The 24,932-nt window shown below is 43.4% G+C and overlaps 1 protein-coding gene across 8 annotated transcripts in view; it reads left to right on the top strand.

Annotated features, from left to right (window-relative positions):
* Positions 1-24,932, top strand: part of P4HA3 (prolyl 4-hydroxylase subunit alpha 3) — a 129,730-nt gene that overhangs the window by 36,358 nt on the left and 68,440 nt on the right. For 2 of the 8 annotated variants that reach the window (XM_060303678.1, XM_060303681.1), the window contains exons 8-13: positions 208-272; positions 2,605-2,764; positions 3,429-3,491; positions 7,098-7,166; positions 8,452-8,532; positions 9,334-9,471. In XM_060303678.1, coding sequence (XP_060159661.1) covers positions 208-272; positions 2,605-2,764; positions 3,429-3,491; positions 7,098-7,166; positions 8,452-8,532; positions 9,334-9,471 — 576 coding nt within the window. Of the gene's footprint in view, positions 1-207; positions 273-2,604; positions 2,765-3,428; positions 3,492-7,097; positions 7,167-8,451; positions 8,549-9,333; positions 9,540-11,467; positions 12,150-19,413; positions 19,991-24,932 lie in introns of those variants that run through there. The other 6 variants (XR_009564912.1, XR_009564913.1, XM_060303680.1 and 3 more) reach the window with 6 other exon arrangements.

Here is a 24,932-nt window from a genome sequence, read left to right as displayed (position 1 = left end):
GCTAAAGGTTATTTTCAACTCTGAGCTTTTATGTCACTTAAGATTGATAGCTATCACTAAATTAGTAGCATGTACAAAATATCCTTTAATTAAGGAGAAACGGGTGATTGTTAGGCTTATGCTAAGAGAGGAGCGTGTCTGTGGAAGTGAGAGCCCTTCCCTTTGCATCATAACCACTTGGACTTTCTCTTACATCCTTCACACCAGCTACAGAGATCTGTGGTGGCATCAGGCGAAAAGCAGTTACCAGTGGAGTACCGCATCAGCAAAAGGTAAGAGGGGTCCTTTCTTGGCAGGGACTCTGGTCATGCCTGCTGGCCACCCTTGGGCCTGTGGCACAGGTGACTGAAGGTCAGCAGCACCCATTCAGGTGCCATTAGAGACGCCACAGTAGTTCACGTTTACATCTGTACATTCTTGTGGAGAGGGAGCAATTTCCACTCCCCTTACCCAAGGGCCTTTCTCAGGTGGTTACATGGTCTGAGGACTTAACTAGGAGGCCATTAGGGAGAGACTTGAAAAAGCTCCTATGCCCTAGACCAAAAATTAAGTGTGTAGTTGTTCTCCTAACCAGGATTGCTTTTCCAGGGAACAAGTCCTGTCTCTATTTGGAATTTGACTTTACCTCCTGACTCGTATTCAAAGCATGACTTGCGACCACTCAGGCAAGAGGGATGGCCAGAATCTCTGGATCTGATCCCTTCTGTGGTTGAGAGCCCAGCCGTATTCCCTCCCCTCCATCCCTGCTCCCCCTCCACTGTAGCCCTTGGTCTGTGCTGTAAGGACAGGATACCGTAAGAGGAGGGTCCCCACCGGAGCCATGGGAGATGGTGATGACATCCTAGGGGAGAGGCCAGACCTCAAGCTGGGTGAATGGTTTTGTTGTCTGGGAAGCAAGGTGAGTGATGAAAGCTTGGATTCAGAATCATCTGGCTTAACTTATTTGGTCTGGTACGTTTTGGGGACCTTTTACATTAGAAGTTATGTTCTAAGTTTTGAAAGGCCCGTCTAACCTCAGCTTCGTTGCTTTGCTAACCTTTCTGATACTGTAGTGTCAAGGAGAAAATTCCACCTTCTGTTTAGAGTCATTGCTTTTAGGGGAGTGGGTGATATTCTCTTTACTTTTCAGGTAAAGAAACTGAGACCCTCATTGCCTCCTCTCACTACCCACCCTCCACCACAGTGCACCCATTTGAATTTTGGTTCTGTCCTCACAACTTCACTGGAACTGGTCCCTCAAAGGTCACTTATGCACTCCAAATCACTATCCACAAAGACCAGGTTCCCGACCACAGTGTCCTCAGCTTTCTACAACATGCCCTGAGCCTACTTTGCTAGCATTATTTCCCATTACTTCTCTAACAGACTAAATGCTTTCGTGCTGACACACACTGTAGTATATCACCCCACCATGTCTGTGCTTATGCTATTTCTTCAGCCTGGAATATCCCTATGTCTTTTCCATCTATTGAAATTTTATGCACCCTTCAAAATTTGGCCTACATGTCCATCTCACCTCAGTGCCCCAGTCAGAATTAACATCTCCTTCCTCTGTGCTCCCCAGAACTTTACTTTAAGGGCTGGTTCTTATTTTTAACTCTACCTTGATTTGTGCTCAGTTGTATTTGTGTATATTTGTGTGTCTCCTCTCATGAGCTCTTTGAACACAACAGCTTTGTCTTGGGTATCTTTGTAAACCTTAGAGCCCACAGCATAGCACTATGCATGCACTCCATACAAAAGAATGAACAAATTAATCCATCATTTATAGACCAAGGAAGTGGTCTTCCAGACATGCCAAGGTGCTTCCCTTAAGAGCCTTCATCATCTCTCCAGGAGGCTCACTGGCTTTGCTTGGGGAGCACTTCCTCACTTCCCAGGGACCACATTCTGATGCCAAATCCTCCACTTTATCAGAACCTCAACAAGACATTCAGGAAAAGAGACTGAACTTTGCTCTTTGGCCTTTGACCTATCCTGGTTTGTCCTGAAGTAGAGCAAAAGAGCAGAGATTTTTCTGTGTTTTACAGCAAATCAATAACATACAGCTTACAAAGCATCTTCATAAGCATTGTCTGTCACAATCTTCCTAAGTCTGTGTAGTAGATATTATTACCATCCCCATATTATAGATGAATACACTGAACCTTAAGAGAGGTGAAAGGTTAAGGGCCTGACCAAGGGTCAAACCGAGGATCCAGGACTGGTCTTACCCCTCTGAATCCAAAGCTTTTTCCATTGCACCCAGCTTCCTCCATTGAGATGTCTCTAAACATAGCATTCTTAAAGACAGGGTTTTGTCCTCTTTCTCTTTGTATCCCAGTGCCTGGTGATGTGAACCTTCACTCTTCACACACCTAGCACAGGGTCTGGCATACAGTAGGCCTCAGAGAATGTTTGTTGAATGAATGTGTGAATGATAGAGCACAAAATGGACTGGGCCGACTTAACAGGAGGAGTGAGTAGGTAATTAGGTATTCGTGTCTGTCTTCCTGTCCTCCTTGCCTTCCTTCCTTCTTTCTGGCAGTTGACATCATTCATTCACAGATATTTAGTCATTTCTGGCATCAGATCACTGATGCTGCAACCTGTGGTGTGTTTTAGTGCCTGGCTAAAGGACACCGTTGACCCAGTGCTGGTGACCCTCGACCATCGCATTGCCTCCCTTACAGGCCTTGATGTCCAGCCTCCATATGCAGAGTATCTCCAGGTGGTAAACTACGGAATCGGAGGGCACTATGAGCCTCACTTTGACCATGCTACGGTAACCATGGGGTCGGTGACCAATCTCGTGGGGTAGGCAACGAGGGTGTTATTTATTTCTCTCAAACAGAGCTCTTATAGGGCCCCCAGAGAATACCGCATGAAATTTTAGAACAAAGGTTCTCATTCTAGGTAGATTGAAAGCCTTGGTTTCAAGCTGATTGCTGCTGACTCATCTTCTTTTTACTAAAACTCACTGAAAAACACTCTTACAATGATTGAATTTTATGACATGTAAATTATATCAATTAAACTCTTCTATGACAAAAAAGTGTGCCTCTTTGGCAAATAATTGGGAACTCCAGTCTTATGACTTGGTATTTTTACAGAATAATTATCTGTAATATTTTATATGTTAATTTATTTCACCAAGAACCTGAAGGTGCAATCAACCCCTCACATAGTGCTTTCACTACTAACAAGCAATTTTGTTTGATTGGTAGTATACAGTTCACTTATATGAGTATCTAATAAAGTGGTAAGAGGAAAAAAAGTATATTGAGTACCTGCCGGCAAAGATAGGCACATACTTGACTAGGTATAGCTCAAGGCTATATCCCATCTGTGACTCCTCCATTTTTCTCCTCCCTGTATTATGGTGGCATCCTGGCTGTTACTCTGGTGCCATCTGCATAAAATAATGATATGTTCTATTTTTGTCTCAGTCACCAACCAGCCCACTGTACAGAATGAACTCTGGGAACCGAGTTGCAACATTTATGATCTACGTGAGTCTTGCTCTGGAGGGACCAGGGCTGCTTACTTAATGATATTTATATCTCTTTTATTTTATGGTTTTCAAAGCGATATCAGATACTGATTTCATCTGAATTTCACAGCAGAAAAATCTCCAGGATGTTTGTGAATTTCATACAGCACTCTTGTTAGGCACTATAGGAGAGATAAAGAAATATCAATACAAGTCAGTTCCTTCCCTCAAAGAGCTTACATTGTGTAGACCTCAATGTGACCTTGTCATTGTCAGTGATTAGGATGGGAAGTGGGGTTACACCGAAGGCCAAGAGATCCTGGGACCCGAACAACACAGGAAGGGGATGTGAGAGTCTCTGTCTTTGAGGTCCCATAGACTAGTTGGTGTTGAAAAGCATGGACCTATAGGTGAGGTTGTGGAGCTATGAGGGGAGAGAGGAGAGAAATGAAGCAGCTGAGATTACAAGAGGGAAGAACAGAGATGCCTACAGAGAAATTCAGTAAGTGTGGCTCTCTCATATGCGGTGAAAATTTTCTTCCTTATCTCCTCATAAATTCTTCACTAAAATCTACATTATACCCCCTTAAAACAAATTGCCCTCCTCTCCTAGTTTCTGACCTGATCCTATAGAATTCGGACCCAGTCTTTATTATCTCACCTATCTTCTTCCCTTCAGATCATGTGGGTTTACCTCCTTCTCTATGGACAAGTCATAATTTCAGGCATCTGTCACTTAAATTATAAGAGGTGTATTACTGTTAAATGAAGGAATAAACATGCCAAATGTAAGTGCTCTACATAACACCCTAAGATGAAGGCCTGGTTTCAGGCTCATTAGAATAGCAGACACCTACACCCTAGCATTCCCTCTTTCCTTAGTCCTGTTAACTGGTCTCCACAGTGTAGCCAAGAAAGGACAATCAGAGGCCGGCACTCTGTAGTTTTAATGCTGGCAATCCCAACATGTTTCTTCATGTGGCTTGGTTTTAATTTTATGCAGAACTGGAAGGCTGCCGTTGCCAATAGTGTCTGGCCTCTCCTGGTCATTCTGAGCATTCTGATCAGGCAGAGGGATGGCTGACGTCAGCTCTCTGGGCAGGAGACACAGCTTGGATCAGCTGCTGGTACATCTCTGGTTGATGACTAAAGCTGGCATGGAGGTCACAGGCAGTGAAGTGCACTGATATCAAAGAATAGGACATCTAGGGGCCAATATCTCTCTGTTCTTTATCCCCCTAGTATCTTCTGTAGCTGACTCCCTGATTACAGAGGTCCAGTTACTATGGTAAGGGTACTATGGTAAGGGTAGCCCAGCAATTTTAAATGACAAATGCAAGAGTGTGTATATGTTTGGATTTTAAGCCTTTGATACACAGTGGAATGGAAAGCGTTTTGGGTTTGGAGTCAGTTGGTCTAATTCTGGTTCTGCCACTTAACATGTGGCCTCAGCACAAATCACATCAATTCTTCGAGCTTGTCTTCTTGCTCTGTGCCTCCTCACAGGGCTGTCATGAGGATCTGATGAAATAATGTAAGGGGATATCTCTCTGTGCAGTTTCATACAATATGTTTCTATCATGTATCCCAGAAAGCAAGCATAGGACCCCATAAATGGGATCGTGGGACCTAGGAAGTGCTAGGTTATGCCCAATCCTTTCATCTTCAGGTTGGTGTTAAGACCATCATAAACATTTCTGAACATAAGACATAAGATTTATGGAGAACATAAGAGTAATATTATATAGGGAGAAAATAATCTTTAAGGAGTATTGGGAGGATTGAGTTGAAATCAGGTTAGTGATTTTCTACTCAGACTGGACATAAGATCAGTCCCAGTACAAAACAGTGGAAGGTTTACAGAGGGAAGATTTCCCTCCCCTCCACCAATCTTACAATCCATGCCCTGCTCATGAGCTTCACAGCACACAGATCCGATTCTCTTTTCAATTTGTTGGATAAGTCCTTCCTTCCCACTATACTGTGAAACCACAGGTAGAGGAAGGCAGGAAAGTCCAGGTTTCCTCTGTTGCATCTTGCTTACACCCACAGTGGCTGACAACAGGGGTCTGAACAGAATCATCCAGTTTGTTATTTGAACACAAGGAGCAAATTGTTGCTCTCATCGCCCTTCCCAAAGGACTACAGGGGGAGCCAAGATGTGCTAAAAATCATCACTGCCTTTTCCAGGCTCTGAATCGCCGCGTCAGTTCAGTTTCCTCTAACAAGTGCTAACATCCCAACTCACATAACTCTTGCTCTGTAACACAGGCGAATATGGTGGGATCTGTGAATGTGCTGGTAGACAGTTAGCCAGGGCGAGGTAAGACTGGCACTCTGTGTCATGCTGCTGGTGAGAAAATAATTTAGCAGTTGTATCTAAAGTATTGAATATTTGCATATACTTTTGACCCAATAATACTAATGCTCAGACTCTTTCCTAAGAGAACAATCTAAAACGCAAAAATGATTTTACTCATTAAGATGTTCACAGTGTTGTTTATAATAGTAAACAGTGGGAAATAACCTAATGTTCAAGAGTGTACGTAGCATAATGGTTATGAGCAGGGACTTTGTAGTCAGACAGCATTGGCTCAGCTCCAGTCCTGGCTCAGTCACCAAGGAGTTATATGACCTTTTGTAAACCACTCAATCTCTCTGAGACTTGGTTTCCTCATCTGTAGAATGTAAATAATAACAATCCTAACTCACAGGAATAGTGAGGATGATATATTTGTTGTGAGGAATAAGTGAGATAATATATTTGTAAGGACTTAGTGTGATGCCTAACATACGGCCAGTGCTCAATAAATGTTAACTATTACAGTTAAACCATAACAGTGCTTTTTTCTTTTTCCAGATGGTAAGATGATGAATAATATTAAGTATTTTAAAGTATTTTTCAAAATGTTTAGGTTATTACATATTTCTTTGACAATCAGAAAAAACTCTTCAAGTTAAGTAAACACATCCATAATTCTAGAATATACCAGTGGTGAAACCCTTTAGCTGAGATTACCTAGAGAGGGTCTGAGTGATCTGGGAAACACACCAAAGGTGCAATCAGTATTTCCTATGATGCCCAGCTTTCAAATATAATCATTGTATTCTAAACAGTGTTTTGTAAGCCACTGGTCATGATCCATTAGTGGGCTGTGAAATCAAGTTAGTGGATCTGGTCAGTATTTAAGAAATCTGAACTAGAATAGAATAAAATAAAATGGAAAATAACAGAGGGCATCTGATGTAGTTAAGAATATCTTATGAAACTTACTTCAGGGACGTGTCTGTGTCTTGGGTTGTGACATAAACTGTATTTCTTCCTGAGGGCCTCGAAGTTTGAATCTACTTATGGTAACCCTCAATAAGGATGTTAGCTCAAAGGGTAAAGAAAGGGGGCATTTCTAAACGTTGTCCTCTTGTGGCCCTGCAGGCAAATACTGATGCCACTGAGTAGGCTCTCTCAATTCCTAAATTGGGTGATTGTATTTCCATAAGTATTTCTCCCAGAGTTGAAAGAGGGGCACACAAGAGGGAATTTATGCAGAAATGACATCAGACGTCATGTGAGGCAGAGTAGGGCAGTCGGGATATTTCAACCCTGGCTCTTCCTCTGGCCTTGCAGCTGAGCTCGGTGGAAGCTGGAGGAGCCACAGCCTTCATCTACGGCAACTTTAGCGTGCCTGTGGTCAAGGTGAGTGGGGGTATGACCCCAACAGGTGGTTTTAGCAGTGCAGAACTAACACCCTAGCGTTCATGCTGCCTGTGCTTGCAAGCTTATTCCTGGGAGAGGGAATGAAAAGAGGTCTCCCCTGATTCCCAGAATCAAAGATAATCCCTCAATTTTCTTGACTCCTGCATTTACTTGTGCCTCTATTTTTTATTTACACTTATATTACAAGAGGATGATTACATGTGTGCCTTCCCATTACAATAGAGCTCCTCAAAGGTGAGAGTGCCCTTCGGATCCTTGACAACAACTGGTCCCTTCAGTCATTCGTTTAGTAAACACTGGCGGCTGGAGGCACTGAGAGTACCGAGGAAAACTCGTAGTCCTTGCCTCCAGAAGTCAACATAACGTATTGCAGTAGGAGTTATAATGTCAAGCAAGGCACAGAGGGCGGCCAGTGTGGTAAGAGGTTTGTTTAATGAATTAATATCTCCCCCAAATGTCAGATCAGTCAATCAGGGATGACAGCCCTTACTTCAGGAATGAAATGAAGACAAATAATTGAGATCACGCCTCATAGCACTTAGCACAGTACCCAGCACATCCTAAGCATTCAGTGAGTAAATGCTGGGTATCTATCAAAACTCAGGGGGTTGGCCAAGGTTAAAGTAAGCGTATAGGAAAAAAAGCTGGGGACGGGGTGGGGGGGAAAGAACATATACGATTTGGAATCAAAATGCCTGGGTTTGAGTCCTGACCTTGCTCCTTCTTAGTTGCATTATTTAAAGCCCCTAAGTCTCAACTTCCTTGCTGGTGAGGTGGGGATGAAGATCCCTGCTTCCTGCGGGTGTTATTAGAAGTGCCTAAGGAAGAGTCAGTGGCTCACTTAAGTTCTTAGTTGTGTGAGGAATATTTTGTTCCACCTTGTGCTTTTTGTCGAGTTTCTCTCCTCAGTGATCCTATGACACCCTGTGCTCACCTTTCCTGCAGCACTTGTCACACTGTCTCATCCTCGTTTGTTTTTATGTCTGTCTCTCCCACAAGACTGAACTCCCTGAGACAACTGGACATGATCTGTCTCTGCATCTTCAGGGCCTAGAGCAGAGCAGGCCCTCAATAAGGGATGCATGAGTGAATGAGTAAATGGCAGCTTATACCATCTTGTGGCATTTTATGCATGCCTTGCCCCCAATCTGCATGGACAGTTTTCTTGTTTAATGACATGCATGCCTTTGTCCTCAGTCAAGTGCTTCCTAAGGACTGAGATTCTGGGCTGACCTCCCCTGGGGCGGGGTCTGCTTGTTTTCAGAATGCAGCACTATTTTGGTGGAACCTGCATAGGAGTGGTGAAGGGGATGGTGACACACTTCATGCTGGCTGTCCTGTCCTGGTAGGAGATAAGTGGGGTAAGGCCTGCCTTTCTGGGCATGGGAATTGGGTGAGGGGTTCAGGGTAAAGTGAAATAGGGGATGGATGGAAAATAACATAGCCTTTTCATTCCAAAAGCTTAACAGTGCCACATTATATTGAGGTGATCAGATTCTGGATTAGTTGCCACCAGTACATTGGGAGCCCATAAGGCCGGGCTTTTGTCATAGAGCAGGTGTCAGTAAAAGTTTATTGGCCTTACCAGATGGGCCTTGATTCCTGAGCACAGCTAAGGAATAATATGTTGCCAAGTCCCAGTCCTCTATCCCAAGGAGAGAACCATCAGGTGCTTCCCCATGAGGAGACAGTCAAACAAGGAAGAGAGAAATAAGTAGGGGATGTGTTTATGTCATATATGTGTCTAAGAGCACTTAGCTCTGAAGACAGAAAAAGAAGTAGAAGAGGGACTCTTGTGCTGAGGTGGACTTTGCCAGGAGAATCCATCCCTTTTCTCTCATTACCCTGGAATGGTTCCCTGGGGGAGGTGGGCTTTTAGGAGCTACATATGAAGGGTAAGTGACCACAGTACCCACGGGTTTGAAAATTAGTCTGTAGTAGCAGGACCTGTCAGGGACTTTTTCCAGGTGCCACTGTCCTTTTTGCTCTTTACTGCTGCTGAAGCAACGTCTTGTAGTCCACAGTAGGCTGGGACCAGGGTGAGGCAAGTGAGTTGCCAAGGGTGTGGAATTTAACGGCCCTGTGAGCGAGCATCGCTACTGTCTGCTCCGCTGAGCCTGCTCTTCTTCCTCCCCATTTCCCCCAGTGGCCAACAAGTGGATACACGAGTATGGACAGGAATTCCGCAGACCTTGCAGCTCAAGCCCTGAAGACTAAAATGTTGGCAGAAAGAAGCTGGAAGAGTCCTTTGGCTTTCCAGAGAAGCCAGAAGCCAAAAGCTATGGTAAGAGAGGAGAAAGGAGAGCAAAGCTTCTGGAGGAGGGTCTTTGTCAGCATTGCCTATTCCTTGCAAATGGAAGACAAGGAAGTGGTCTCTAGCAGGGGACATCTGAGAACTTACAGTTTCTCCTCAAGCCATGAGTCACAGTAGAATGAACAATAGAAAGGAGGGGGCAAGGAGGCTGGAGAGAGAAGTTTCTAGAGCTCAGACACTTTCTCTTGGGAACAGGACATATCAACAGTCTCCAGGGTTTGGTCACTGGGGCTTTTGCTACTTGAGCCTTGACCACAGGGGCCCAGAAGTGGCAGTGAGGACACCTGCAGGTGGTGCCTGACCCCCCATATGCCCTTCTGCCTACTGACTTCTGCTGAAGGCTGAGCAGGGGGTGTCTCTGTATCAGGAGTGTACCTCATGTGATGATTTTTTTAAAGCAGAAAATAACTTTTTTAAAATATGATTTTTTAATACAGCCATTAAAAATGTTTTAATACAGTCATTAAAGATGTTTACAAATCATTTTTCACAACCAAGAACATTCTTACTTTGTAATATTGAGTGAAAAAGGCAGAGTATAATATTTTATTTATGTGTAATCTCATCTTGGCTCCCCTCTCACTGCATTCCAGACACAAGACATTCTTTCTATTCGCTGCTGCTGGTCTCACCATTCCACTCTTGGCTCAGTACTGCTTCAGAGGCCTTCTCTGACACCCAAACTTCCAGCCACTTTTGTTCACATTAGCCAACTTTGTTTTCTTCCTAACACTTTTCTTGAAATTATTTTATTTATTTAATTGTGGCCAGTGGCCTTCCCTGCAGGCTGAATGCTTTAAGACCCCTCTATACTTTGTAAATGCCTCTATTGTAGCCCCCATCTCACTGAATTTCACTATTTGTTTATTTGCCTGGCTGCCTGCACTCCTTATACCTCTTGGTATCCCCAGAAAAAGGTCTGTTTCAAATAAGTAGGCATTCAGCAAATATTTCTGGATAAATGAATAAGAAGGCCTCCTTTGAGTTGTACTTTGGAGGACAGGTAGAATTTTTTTACAGGCAGAGTCTAGTGAGGAGAAGCATTTCCCAGCAGAAGGACTAGCATGAGCTAAGGCTGCACTGATGAGTGACTTGTGCAAAGAGAACATTCCGGGCGACTTGGCTCAGGTTCCTCAACAGGAGCGAGGGCGTGTGCCTTGCTCACAAAGAAGCCACACAAGTAAAGGACTAGGTGCTTAGACACTGCTGCCTCCGCCCCCTCCCTGCACCATACACGTCAGGGTTTCTGCCTCCCAGAGCTCTGTGGGCCCCAAGGAAAAGGTTCTGGTGTGCTGATATTCGGGTTCCTGAAGAGCCTCCACGAGCACCTGGTCACATCCCCAGTATTTCCGCTGAATGCATCAGGACTCTGGAAACCCTCCTACTAAATTACTGTCATGTAGGGAAGAAAAAGTACTTTCCCCCTACCCTTCTGAGTTCTTAGCTGAAACCTGTGTAATAAAAGACATATTAACAAAAGGAAACCCACAAGCTTAGTGACATGTATATATCATGTATACATGGGAGATACCCAGAGGAAAATGAATAACTCCCTGAGGTGGCTTAGAACTTGGGATGAAATATCATCGTAAGAGGGAACGGGGGGATGTAGCCCTCTTAGATTCCTAGGAATGATAAATGGGCCCTTAGAGTATAGCCCATAGGTGGGAGATGTGATGGTGACAGTTTATCTAGGTGTGGTGTCCACTTGTAGTCTCTTCTCCTGTGGTAAGGGTCAGTCTTCCTTGGTTGGTGAAACTCTTGAGGAGGGGATTTCTAACAACTGAGTTCCTTTTGGAGCATCTGTCTTCAGGCAGGTTAGAGCAGTTCAGGGAAAGTGGTGTGTCTGTGGGGCCCCAAAAGCGCTTAGTAGGTAGCTATTTCTAAATAGGACTGACTGTGGCTTGGTACATAGTTTATAATTTTGTTTCTTTCTTGCACGCTTCTTCAACTGTTTTTCTAACAGATTTCTCCAACCTGGGTTCCTGGTGTTGCACTCAGTATCCCTCACAAGATTCACTACAGGGAAGATTCTTTATGTTAATGACTATTATCATTGTCATTAGTAACATACTGACCGTTTACCACTGGCCAGGCACTGTGATAAGAACTGAGGTGTACTTGTCTCCTTCAATCCTCACGATGAATAGGTACTATTATCTCCATTTTATAGATGAGGGAAACTGAGGCAGAGAATGTGTAACTTGCCTGAGGTTACATAGCTCTATAAAGTGGCACAGGCAGGATTTGAATACAGGTCTGCCTCCAAAGATTTTTTTTTAAAAATTTTTTTAAATTGAAGTATAGTTGATTTACAATGTTGTGTTAATTTCATGTGTACAGTGAAGTGATTCACATACAGTATATATGATATATATACAGTATATATATACATATATATATATTCTTTTCCCTTATAGATTATTACAAGATATTGAGTATAGTTCTCTGCGCTATACAGTAGGTTCTTGTTGGTTATCTATTTTATATATAGTAGTGTAGATGTGTTAATCCCAAATTCCTAATTTATCCCTCCTCCCCTTTCCCCTTTGGTAACCATAAGCTTGTTTTCTATGTCTGTGAGTCTGTTTCTATTTTGTAAATAAGTTCATCACATATCATTTTTTTAGATTCCACATATAAGCAATATCATGTGATATCTGTCTTTGTCTGGCTTACTTCACTTAGTATGATAATCTTTAGGTCCATCTATGGACCTAGAAAGAAACAGAAAATATGAACAGACCAATTACCAGTACCAGTACTGAAACTGAATCAGTAATTTTAAAACTCCCAACAAACCAAAGTCCAGGACTAGATAGCTTCACAGGTGAATTCTACCAAACGTTTAGAGAAGAGTTAACACCTATCCTTCTGAAATTATTCCAAAACGTTGCAGAGGAAGAAACACTTCTGAACTCATTCTATGAGGCCACCATCACCCCGATATCAAAACCAGACAAAGAGTGGGAGGGAGACGCAAGAGGGAGCAGATATGGGAACATATGTATAGCTGATTCACTTTGTTATAAAGCAGAAACTAACACACCATTATAAAACAACTATACTCCAATAAAGATGTTAAAAAATAAATAAATAAAAAGATACTAAAAACAAACAAGCAACCAGACAAAGATATCACAAAAAAGGAAAATTACAGGCCAGTATCACTGATGAACATCGATGCAAAAATCCTCAACGAAATGCTAGCAAACCCAACTCCAACAATACATTAAAAGGATCACACACCACGATCAAGTGGGCTTTATCACAGGATGCAGGGATTTTTCAATATCCGCAAATCAATCAGTGTGATACACCACATTAACAAATTGAAGAATAAAAACCATATGATCATCTCAATAGCTGCAGAAAGAGCTTTCAATAGAATTCAACATCCATTTATGGTAAAAACTCTCCAGAAAGTGGGCACAGAAAGAACACACCTCAACATAATAAAGGCCATATATGACAAACCCACAGCTAACATCATACTCAATGGTGAAAAGCTGAAAGCATTTCCTCTAAGATCAGGAACAAGACAAGGATGTCCATTCTCACCACTTTTATTTAACATAGCTTTGGAAGTCCTAGCCACAGCAATCAGAGAAGAAAAAGAAATAAAAGGAATCCAAATTGGAAAAGAAGAAGTAAAGAAGAAAAGAAGAAGTAAAACTGTCACTGTTTTACACAGAAAATCCTAAAGACACTAACAGAAAACTACTAGAGCTCGTCAATGAATTTCGTAAAGCTGCAGAAAATTAACACACAGAAATCTGTTGCATTTCCATACACTAACAACAAAATACTAGAAAGAGAAATTAAGGAAATAATCCCATTTACCATCACATCAGAAAGAATAAAACACCTAGGAATAAACCTACGTAAGGAGGCAAAAGACCTATAACTGTAAAATGCTTATTAAAGAAACTGAAGACAACACAATCAGATGGAAAGATATACCATGTTCTTGGATTGGAAGAATCAATATCGTTAAAATGACAATACTACCCAAGGCAATCTACAGATTCAATACAATCCCTGTCAAATTACCAATGGCATTTTTCAGACAATTAGAGCAAAAAATTTTTAATTTGTATGGAAACACAAAAGTCTCTGAATAACCAAAGCAATACTGAGAAAGAAAAATGGAGCTCGAGGAATCAGGCTCCCTGACTTCAGACTATACTACAAAACTACAGTAATCAAAACAATATGATACTGGCACAAAAACAGACGTATAGATTAATGGAAAAGCATAGAAAGCCCAGAAATAAACCCACTCACTTATGGTCAATTAATCGACAACAAAGGAGGCAAGAATATACAATGGAGAAAAGACAGTCTCTTCAATAAGTGGTGCTGGGAAAATTGGATAGCTACATGTAAAAGAATGAAATTAGAATAGTCCCTAACACCATATACAAAAATAAACTCAAAATGGCTTAAAGACTTAAACATAAGATATGACACCATAAAACTCCTAGAAGAGATCATAGGCAAAAAAATTCTCTGACATAAATCATACCAATGTTTTCTTAGATCAGTTTCCCAAGGCAATAGAAATAAAAACAAACAAATGGGACATAATCAAACTTACAAGCTTTTTCATAGCAAAGGAAACCACACACAAAACAAAAAGACAATCTATGGAATGGGAGAAAATACTTGCAAATGGTGAGACTGACAAGGGATTAATTTCCAAAATATACAAATAGCTCATACAGCTCAGTATCAAAAAAAACCCCAAACAACCCAATCAAAAAATGGGCAGAAGATCTAAATAGACGTTTCTCCAAAGAAGACATACAGATGGCCAACAGGCACATGAAAAGATGTTCCACATGGCTAACTATTAGAAAAATGCAAATCGAAAGTACAATGAGGTATCACCTCACACCAGTCAGAATGGCCATCATAAAAAAGTCTACAAATAATAAATGCTGGAAAAAGGAACCCTCTTACACTGCTGGTAGGAATGTAAATTGGTGCAGCCACTATGGAGGTTCCTTAAAAAACTAAAAATAGAGTTACCATATGATCCAGTGATCCTACTCCTGGGCATATATCCAGAGAAAACTCTAATTTGAAAAGATATATGCACCCCAACATTCACTGCAGCACTATTTACAATAGCCAAGACATGAAAGCAACCTAAATGTCCATCAGCAGATAAATGGATAAAGAAGATGTGGTATATATATACAATATAATATTACTCAGCCATCAAAAAGAATGTCTGTCTCCAAAGATCTTAACTAGCCCTCTGTTGTCTGAATTACATGTTATTTTGCTGTGGTTGCTTTGCTCCTATTAGCAATTATGTCTTTTGGAGACAATAATTTTTTTTTTTTTTTTTTTTTTTTTGTGTGGTACACGGGCCTTTTTTGTGGCCTCTCCCGTGTGGAGCACAGGCTCCGGATGCGCAGGCTCAGCGGCCATGGCTCACGGGCCCAGCCGCTCCGCGGCATGTGGGATCTTCCCGGACCGGGGCACGAACCTGTGTCCCCTGCATCGGCAGGCGGACTCTCAACCACTGCGCCACCAGGGAAGCCCTGGAGCCAACAATTTTTGAAAGGAGTCTTCAGCCTTTTCCCGGGCATTGAAAAGATCTATCCTTTGTGTCTCTAATGCCTAATGGCTAAGAGCCCTGTCAGATGTAGGTACTGAATACACGAACAAATCACCTCAATTCCACAGATGTAAAGAGAACGCCTATTGTGTGACCAGCCCCATGCTTGGTGCCCCATGAGATTCCAATAAAATGAGGAGGTCTGCTCACTGCCCTTAAAGCAAAATTAGCACATGCCCAAATATAAGAATAGAGAATTATATATAATCAAATAGAAAGCTGTGGGCTGCTCACCCTAAGGATCACAGGAGTTGGGAGAAAGGGGAGAACCCTATGGCTGAAGTGGGATGAGAGGGCTTCCACATTGGGACCCCAGGAACACAGAAAGAGCGAGAATGTGCCTGAAGAGGGTGGGAAGCAGCTGCCACCTCACCTGTCCCCCATTCACGCACAAGGGGGCAGGGAGAGCTGTCTAGAAGGAGGAAGTGAGAGGGTGTTGATTCTGGGGGGCCCTTATCCAGCAATGCCAAGAGGAGCCAGCACAAACTGCCCTTTCATGGAACCACTCAAAGAGTCCCCTGTTCGGGGGCCTTGGTTGCTCAAGCTGGGAGAAGCCAAAGGAGAGGGGGTGAGGTGGGGACAGAGGGACATTTGCCTGCAGACTGCTGTATACTCAGAAAAACAAGGAAATCAGCTAAGGGCTGGGGGAGGAGACAAACATTTATGCCTGCTCTGTGCCGGCTATTTTATCTCACTTATCTTATTCACAACGATTATCATCCCTTTTGGCAAGAGAGGAAAGGAGGCTCAAAGAAAAGACCTCTGCTAGAAGCAGAGCCGGATTTGGAGCTAGGGAGGTCTCCCGCCATCAGCTGCTTCTAACCTCTCCTTCCTCACGTTGGGATCCCCAAAACTTCCTCCCCCTGAGGAAGTAGAGCCTGCCTCTTTCTCTTCTTCCCCTCTGCCCCATCCTCTTTTATTCCCTTTCTTCATCAAGTGACCCTTCCCATCAAATGCTTGATAGGCCTGCTCCCCCTAAGGTCTGAGTGACAGGGTCCTGCTGTCCCTGCCAGGGGCATATTTGCATTTTAAGTGGATAGCCCATGGTGAAATCAAATATAATCTCAAAGGAATGAGGTGTCTTTTTGGTTAAGGATTTAAGGGCATGGATCAGATGGCTCCCCATAGATAACTACTGTCTCTCTCACCACATTTTGAGATGGGGCATAACTAAAATAATGACCATCATGCCTCCTGTCCAACTGCTTATCATCTTATGGGACCAGAGGGCGGCAGTTACTTTCCCTGGCCCAGAAAGGTGAAGTGACTTGTCTATAGTTAAACAGTGTGTCAGTGGCAGAGCCAAGACTAGAAGGCAGATTTCTGGGCTCAGAGACCCATGCCTGTCCGCTTCTTGGAACAGGAGCACAGTGGGCAGAAGATGGAATCAACCAACCCTTGATGGTGTTTTCATGGGCACAGATTTCATGTGTGGCTGTCACTCATTCATTCAATTAAGCTTTACTGATGTTGCCTCTGTGCCTGGCCCTTTGCTGGGGCTGGAGATGATGACTCTGACTGTCTATCCTTGAAGAGCTCCCAGAGAAGAAAACCCACACAATGACAATACTAGTGGAAAGGGGACACGCAACACGTTACATGTCCGGAAGGGGTATCACTACATCTCTGGTGTGATGGGCTCATGTGACACTTGATTTAGGCCTTGAATGATAAGGAGGTTCGTGTGTGTGTGTGTGTGTGTGTGTGTGTGTGTGTTATGGAGATGTGGGAGCTTATCTCCCTAACTCACAAGTGTATAAGAAAACTCAAAAAATCCAGACCCTTCTGATAAATCTAAAAATTTCTTTGGTCTTGAAAATTCAGACACATCATTCAGGAGAGATTTTCTCTAACTTTGTGTTCCTTAATCTGTTTCAGAAAACAGATTTTTTCCCCCCTTACCATATCAAAAATTATATTAAATATTCTTTTAAAAATCACACATTGTCCCCTAGGGGATGCCATCAGCCTAGAAATTCCCACAATGCTCTCCAGGTTCTAGAGTTCTGGAATTTCTATTTTTAACCCTCTTGCAACAAAAAAGGAAATAGGAATTGTCAGTGGGCTCATCCTGGAGGAGCAAGGCAATCTATCCTGCTGCCTCTGCTCAATCAATTCTTTCTCTGGCTGCCACTGAGCCTGTTAGTCCTCTGGTGCTTGAGGCCAGAAAAAGCCATCCTCTCTATCAGCTCCCTGAGTCCCTCTGGCTCTTGGGGTTGTGGGCCTGGGGACAGGCAGGGCCAGCCTCCAGTGCCTGGGCCAGCCAGCATCAGTCCACTTTACTAATTCCAGAGCCCTCTATGGGGGCTCTGCCCTGGGTCACCTCACTCACTCTCTCCTACATCTAGCTGTCTTGGAATACAAAAACTACAGAAGCACAATGAAGTACCACTTCACACTTACTAGTATGGCTATAATTTTTTTTTTTTTTTAAAGGAAAAATACTAAGTGTTAGAGAGGATGTGGAGAAATTGGAACCCTCATGCATTGCTGATGTTGCAGCTGCTGTGGAAAACGGTTTGTCAGTTCCTCAAAAAGTTAAACATGGAACTACCATAGAACCCAGTAATACCTCTCTTAGATATAGATCCAAAAGAACTCAGAGCAGGGACTTCAAAATAAATATTTATACACCCATGCTCACAGCAGCATTATTCACAATAGCCAAACGGTGGAAACAACCCAAGTATGTATAACAAGAGATGAATGGATAAACAAAATGTGGCATGCACATGCGATGGAATACTATTCAGCCACAAAGAGGAATGAAATTTTGATACATGATTTAACACAGATGGATCTTGAAAACATTATGCTAAGTGAAATAAACCAGACACAGAAGAACAATTATTGTATGATTCCACCTATATGAGGTACCTGGAATAGACAAACCCACAGAGACAGAAAGTAAAATAGAGTTTCCCAGGGGCTGGGGGCAGGGAGAAAGGGGGAGCTGTTGTGTGACCTTGGGCAAATCACTTTCCTTATCAGAGCTCTCATTTCCTCATCTGTAGGGTGGCACTGCTAATCTGTCTGCCTTACCCACTCCACAGAGTTGTGAGGTCTCAAAAGGCTGTAAATGTGCTCTGTAAATGGCACATACTGTATTGTGTCAATTAATATGTTTACATTTGATTAGCCATTGATTTGTGGTATCATCATTGATCATCAGGAAAAAACTTTCTCCCCCCATTGCTCAGCTAACTACCCAGTTAACTGTTCCCTCCATCCACCTGTAAGAGGCCAGCCACTTGACGAGTCTCAGGTTCCAAGGTTTCACCTGGCTACAGGCTGGGGTTTCTAGCAAACTGCTGCGAGAGGAAGCCAGCTCTAGGAATATCGGAACCTCTTGAGTTTACATAACTTTCTAAGCCCAGGACCCAGACTGAGAATGTGTTGACTCTGGCTGCTGATGGGGCAGCCAGCTGGGGCAGGAGAAGAGTTGGCTCGAAGATTACAAACAAAACACTGTCCCTGCAGGAAAGAGTATGATTGCTGTTTGCTTTCTCTACTCCTGTTGTAGGTGCTCTTCTTGCTTTCCCCTTGTTAAAAGTTGTGACCTTTTAACTCCCCACCCCCAGTTCTGATGGCAGGCCCTTGAATCCAGCTTCAGGGTCCTTGGCACCTCACTGTCCAAATCAGTTTGTCTTGTTCATTCCATCTCTAAAATATCGAGCCTTTCTCCTTATCTCACCCTGCAGCCACTGTCTAGTTAAGTATACCTTTGCCTTTTACCTAGACTACCACTGCCTCTTTACTGCTCTCCCTGCCTCTAGTCTGGTGCCTGCCAGTCCACCTACATGGATACCAGAGTGACTTTCCTTAACTTCTGGCAACTCCCCATCTTGCCACTCAAGGCCTTTATGACCTGCCTCCTGCAGCCTCTCCTGTTACAGCTTTTACTCCAGCCATACTAATTGTACTAATCTACCAGCTGTATCAGACTGACTTTCAAGTCTCCTGGGCTTGTGTACGCTGCCCCCTCTTCCTGCAAAGTATTTCCCTTCTTTCTCCACCTCCATTTTGTGATGATGCTTCAAAGCTCAACTCAGATGCTACCTACTTTGTGAAACCATCCCTGACCTGTTTCCAAAGAGGTTTACCTGTCCCTTTCCCTTTATACAATGTGGGCAGTGTTTCTATAATGGTCTCTCTAGACTATGAGCTCATTTGAAGGGTCTCATTATTTATTTATCTCTGTCTCCAGAGTCCACTGGAGGCTTGGCACAGAATAACTGCTCAGGTTTGCTTAATCAGCAAATAAATGTTCATAACTGCAGGTTTAGAAGAGGATAACACCACAAGTCATGCCCAACTCTCCTCATGCCTTTGAGTCTTCTCAATCTCAAGATTCTCCGCCTTCAACATTAGATCTGTGTCTACCCATTTGCCTACCTTCTCCTTTCGGACATTTCTCCTTGGACATTCCTTAAAGTGTGTGTCTGACAGAACGGCCCCTGGTTTGACCGAAATATGTTCCAGAAACGAAATATGGTCCTTCTGGCTTTGTAGAACTCCTTCACTCAAAGGGTCCAAGGGTCTCCTTTATTTTCTTCCTGAGTATGGAGGGCTGATCTGTAGGCTTCACAAGGATGTTGTTACATCCAGAACATAGCAGGTGCTCCTTAAAGATACGTTATGTGAACATATGAATGGTCCCTTCTCTGCTGGGGTATAGTGGACCACTCAAAGATGCTGCCATCTCCTAGCCATGTCTGTGGGCAAGTCATTTCACATCTCTGAAATTCAATTTCCTTGCCTTAGAGGGAGGAGATATGGGGATATATGTATATGTATAAATGATTCACTTTGTTACAAAGCAGAAACTAACACACCATTGTAAAGCAATTATACTCCAATAAAGATGTTAAAAAAAATTTTCCTTGCCTTTAAATTGGGTAAATACTGGACACCTACATGTAAAAGATTGAAATTAGAACATTCTCTAACACCTCAAAATGGATTAAAGACCTAATAAGATAAACTCAAAATGGATTAAAGACCTAAATGTAAGACCAGATACTATAAAACTCCTGTAGGAAAACATAGAACACTCTTTGACATAAATTACAGCAATATTTTTTTGGATCTGTCTCCTAGAGTAATGGAAATAAAAGCAAAAATAAAAAAATGGGGCTTCCCTGGTGGCACAGTGGTTAAGAATCCGCCTGCCAATGCAGGGGACATGGGTTTGATCCCTGGTCCGGGAAGATGCCACATGCCGCGGAGCAACTAAGCCTATGCACCACAACTACTGAGCCTGCGCTCTAGAGCCTGTGAGCCACAACTACTGAGCCTGCGTGCCGCAACTACTGAAGCCCGTGCGCAGAGAGCCCATGCTCCGCAACAAGAGAAGCCACCGCAATGAGAAGCCCACACACCTCAACGAGAGTAGCTCCTGCTCACGGCAACTATAGAAAGCCCACGCGCAGCAACAAAGACCCAACGCAGCCAAAAATAAATAAATAAATTTATTAAAAATAAAATAAAATGGGACCTAATTAAACTTAAAAGCTTTTGCACACAAAGGAAACCATAAACAAAAGGAAAAGACAACCTATGGAATGGGGAAAATATTTGCAAACAATGCAACCGACAAGGGATTTTCAAAATATACAAACAGCTCATAGAGCTCAATATCAAAAAAACACACAACCCAATCCACAAATGGACAGAAAATCTAAATAGACATTTCTCCAAAGAAGACATACAGATGGCCAACAGGCACATGGAAAGATGCTCAAGGTCACTAACTATTCGAGAAATACAAATCAAAACTACAGTGAGGTATCACCTCACACCGGTCGCAATGGCCATCATCAAAAAGTCTACAAATAATAAATGCTGGAGAGGGTGTGGGGAAAAAGGAACCCTCTTACATTGTTGGTAGGAATGTAAATTGGTACAGCCACTATGGAAGACAGTATGGAGGTTCCTTAAAAAACTAAAAATGGAGTTACCATATGATCCAGCGATCCACTCCTGGGCATGTATCTGGAAAAGACAAAAACTCTAATTCGAAAAGATACATGCACCCCAATGTTCACTGCAGCACTATTTACAATAGCCAAGATATGGAAGCAACCTAAATGTCCATCAGCAGATAAATGTATAAAGATGTGGGGTGTATATATATATATATATATATATATGTGTGTGTGTGTGTGTGTGTGTGTATGTATATACAATGGAATATTACTTAGCCATAAAAAAGGAATGAAGTAATGCCATTTGCAGCAACATGGATGGACCTAGATATTATCACATGAAGTCAGACAGACAAAGACAAATATATGATATCACTTATATGTGTAATCTAAAAAAGAAAATGATACAAATGAACTTATTTACAAGACAGAAATAGACTCACAGATATAGAAAACAAATTTATGGTTACCAAAGGGGAAAGGTGGGGGTGGGGAGGAATAAATTAGGAGTTTGGGATTAACAGATACACACTACTATATGTAAAATAGAAAACAACAAGGACCTACTGCATAGCACAGGGAACTATATTCAATATCTTGTAATAACCTATAATAGAAAAGAATCTGAAAAAGAATACATATACATGTGTGTATAACCAAGTTACTTTACTGTACACCTGAAACTAACACAATGCTGTAAATCAACTATACTTCAACTTAAAAATATAATTTATGTGAACTTAAAAATAATAATAATAAATAAACTGGGGATAATGCCCATACTTCACAAGGATACAAAGGATAAAGATGTAAGTAACTAGCACAGTATCTAATACAAAGCTCAATGAGGGCTTCCCTGGTGGCGCAGTGGTTAAGAGTCTGCCTGCCGATGCAGGGGACATGGGTTCGTGCTGGGAAGCACGATCTGGGAAGATCCCACATGCCGCGGAGCGGCTAGGCCTGTGAGCCATGGCCACTGAGCCTGTGCGCCTGGAGCCTGTGCTCCGCAAAGGGAGACGCCACAACAGTGAGAGGCCCAGTTACCGCAAAAAAAAAAAAAAGCTCAATGAACATTTCATTCAGTCTCCATCCATCAAGGCTGGTCATCATCCTCTTGCCAGGTATCTTCACCAAAAAGAACTCTGACCAGGGTCCCCTGTATTGTCCAAGAGGCAGCGTGAAGAGGAAACAACCTAGGTTTGAATTCTGACACCACCACTTCTGAGCTATACAAATTTGGACCTAATGCCTACCTGTAAAAGGAACATAACATCACTTACCTCACAGGGTTGCCGTGAGGATTAAACAGATATGTGTAAAGTGAATTAGCTGATGATCAACTTTGATGACTATTATGACTTGCCTGGCGAACAAAAGTGTCTGATGTGTGTCCCTGAAAACCGTGCATTTGACTATGCTGCCCCCCTGTAGACAGAGTGCACACAGCCCAGCAAAGAGACCTTGGCCCGCTCCTTTCCCCACCCAACCCCCAAAGGGCTTGGTGAGAGGATGCAGATCACACACAAGGCACTTTTCTTCTCTGCTAGGGAGCTCATGCTTTACTCAAAAATATTTAGTGAACATCTAAACCAGAACTTCTCAGGATTAATGTGCCTGTTGGAATGCAGATCAGTACTGACTCAATAGGTCTGGGGTAGGGACAAAATCTTTAACAAGCTTCCAGATGACACTGATGCTACTGGCCCACAAACCACTCTGAGTAAAGAAGGTCTTAAATATAATATGGGATTGACATGACAGGAACTATTTATTCAGTGCCTACCCTGTGTCAGTTACTGAGAGAGCCACTTAACCTATATTAACTTGCATAGTCCTCAAGACTCTGTGGGGTAGATACTATTGATCTCCATTTTTCCGATGAGGAAACTGTAGCACAAAGAGAGAGAGTACGTAGCTATCTCATACAGCCAGTAAGGGATGGGCCTTAGGTTCTAATTTAGGCAGCCTGGCTCCAAAGCCTACTAGGAAGAGGACTCCAACAGTATGTAGAGGATAACCAGGGGAGGGGCTGAGGCAAGGAAAGGAGACATCATAGAACAGAGAATGGACAGGGGTTGGTGGTAGACTGGATATGGATGTAAGAGAGGGTGCCATCTAGGGCACTTTGGCTGCCTGGTTTGGTCAAGTGGAGAGATGGTGGTATCTATCACTACTGAGTTAGGAAACGTGGGTGGAAGGACAAGTTTTAGGGGGAAGGTGAGTTCAGTTTTAGGAATGGTCAATGAGTGGCTTTTGGACATCTGGGAGATATGGAGAAGTAGATGGACCTAGAGTATCTAGGTATCTAGTAACTCTAGAAGTATCCAGAGTTCAGGAGATATCTAAGTTGTAGACAAAGTTTGGGTGTTGGCAGATTTAAAGCCCTGAGTGCCTGAGGTCATGTGGACGGTGTACAGACTGTCCTGTTCTGGGCCAAAGTCAACACAGCAAATAACTGGAAGAGATGGGACTGGAATATGGTCTCCCGGGCTGCAGTGGAAGCTGGTTCTGTCCATTCCACTGGGCATTATGGATCTGGGAAGCAGGCAGAGCATAAGATGTTGATAGGCTACAGGAAAGAGGTTTTTCTGGTGCTCTATGGTGACTAAATCCAGTGAAATGTTCCCTGCCCCCAGATCAACAGAAATAAGGACAACTCCACAAAGACCAGATAGATAAAGGTTAGGAGATTTATTTTCTTTAAACAAGATCATAAATAACAAAGAAACAAAGTAGGTCCCAGACTTCAGACCCTGCAGCAGGACAGGAATAGGAAGTTGTTGGGTCGAAAGGTGGAGGGGGCTACGCATCACCTAAGACAGTCACAGAAAAGATGGGCTGCAGGAGACTGCCCCTCTCTGCCCTTGGGAATGGCGTGCCTGGGCAGCAGGGGGAGACTGAAGTGCTGTGATGAGGCAGCTGGAAGAGGGCAAATATTGAGGATGCTGGGCTGCACTGATTCTATGAAGAGTAACATGGAAACCACAAATGGCTAAGATAAGCTGTGGGTCTAGAAAAGGCAAGCGGGCACTCTGCACACCTCCAGGGACCAATTATGAAAATGGTTCAATTTGATTCTTAAAAACAACTCCACGGGCCTTAGCCTGTGGCTTTGTGCGTGGGCTGTATTCAACCTGGGTTGCCCTGTGGCAGGTGAGGGCTCAAGAGACCCCTGGAGCAGCCTGGCCTCAGCCCAGGGCAGGTGCCCAGACATGTGGGAGTGGGACCGTGGGCCCTCCCCAGTTGGGAGGCCATGTGCTTGGACTGGCCGGGCCTGATTTTCAGGCTGATTTCTTGTGATGCTATCCACCCCCCACCCCTGTACCTAAGGATGAGATCCTGGCCCCCCTGGGTCTTCCAAGCCTAGAATAGTAAGACGGGGATAAAAAGGTACCTGACTGGTATTTTATTTAAAAGGGAAAAATAAGGACCATCCCGCACGTGGTCCATCCCATGAGGTAGGGCAGGACCATGGCAAGAACAATCTCAAGGAATGGAGGTCCCTGAGCCTGGGGAAACATATGGACGCAGGTGCATTGCCTAATGCCAGGAATAGGGGCCCAGGGTGGCAGTTCTGATGGAGGCTTCACCCTAGGCAAGGCAGGGAGGACAGGCAGGGGCTACCCCTGAACAGGGAAGGGATAGGAGCTGGGGAGCCTTAAACTGGGGAGACCAATGTTGGTCAAAGGCCCTGGAAAACAATGCTTTCGGCAGGAATACACGAAAGGGTTTGTACATCTGGGGATGCCCGTCTATAGGGAGCCGGTGTCACATGGTCGGGCAGGATGGTGAGGAGGAGACAGCGGCATCACAGTGGCCTCTGGTGCGATGTATTTACAACAGAGCTCAGTGTTGAGGGAGGGAAGGAGAGC

The sequence above is a fragment of the Globicephala melas genome, chromosome 8 (assembly GCF_963455315.2).
Source record: "Globicephala melas chromosome 8, mGloMel1.2, whole genome shotgun sequence".
NCBI lineage: Eukaryota > Metazoa > Chordata > Mammalia > Artiodactyla > Delphinidae > Globicephala > Globicephala melas.
This window is presented reverse-complemented; position numbering and strand designations above follow the sequence as displayed.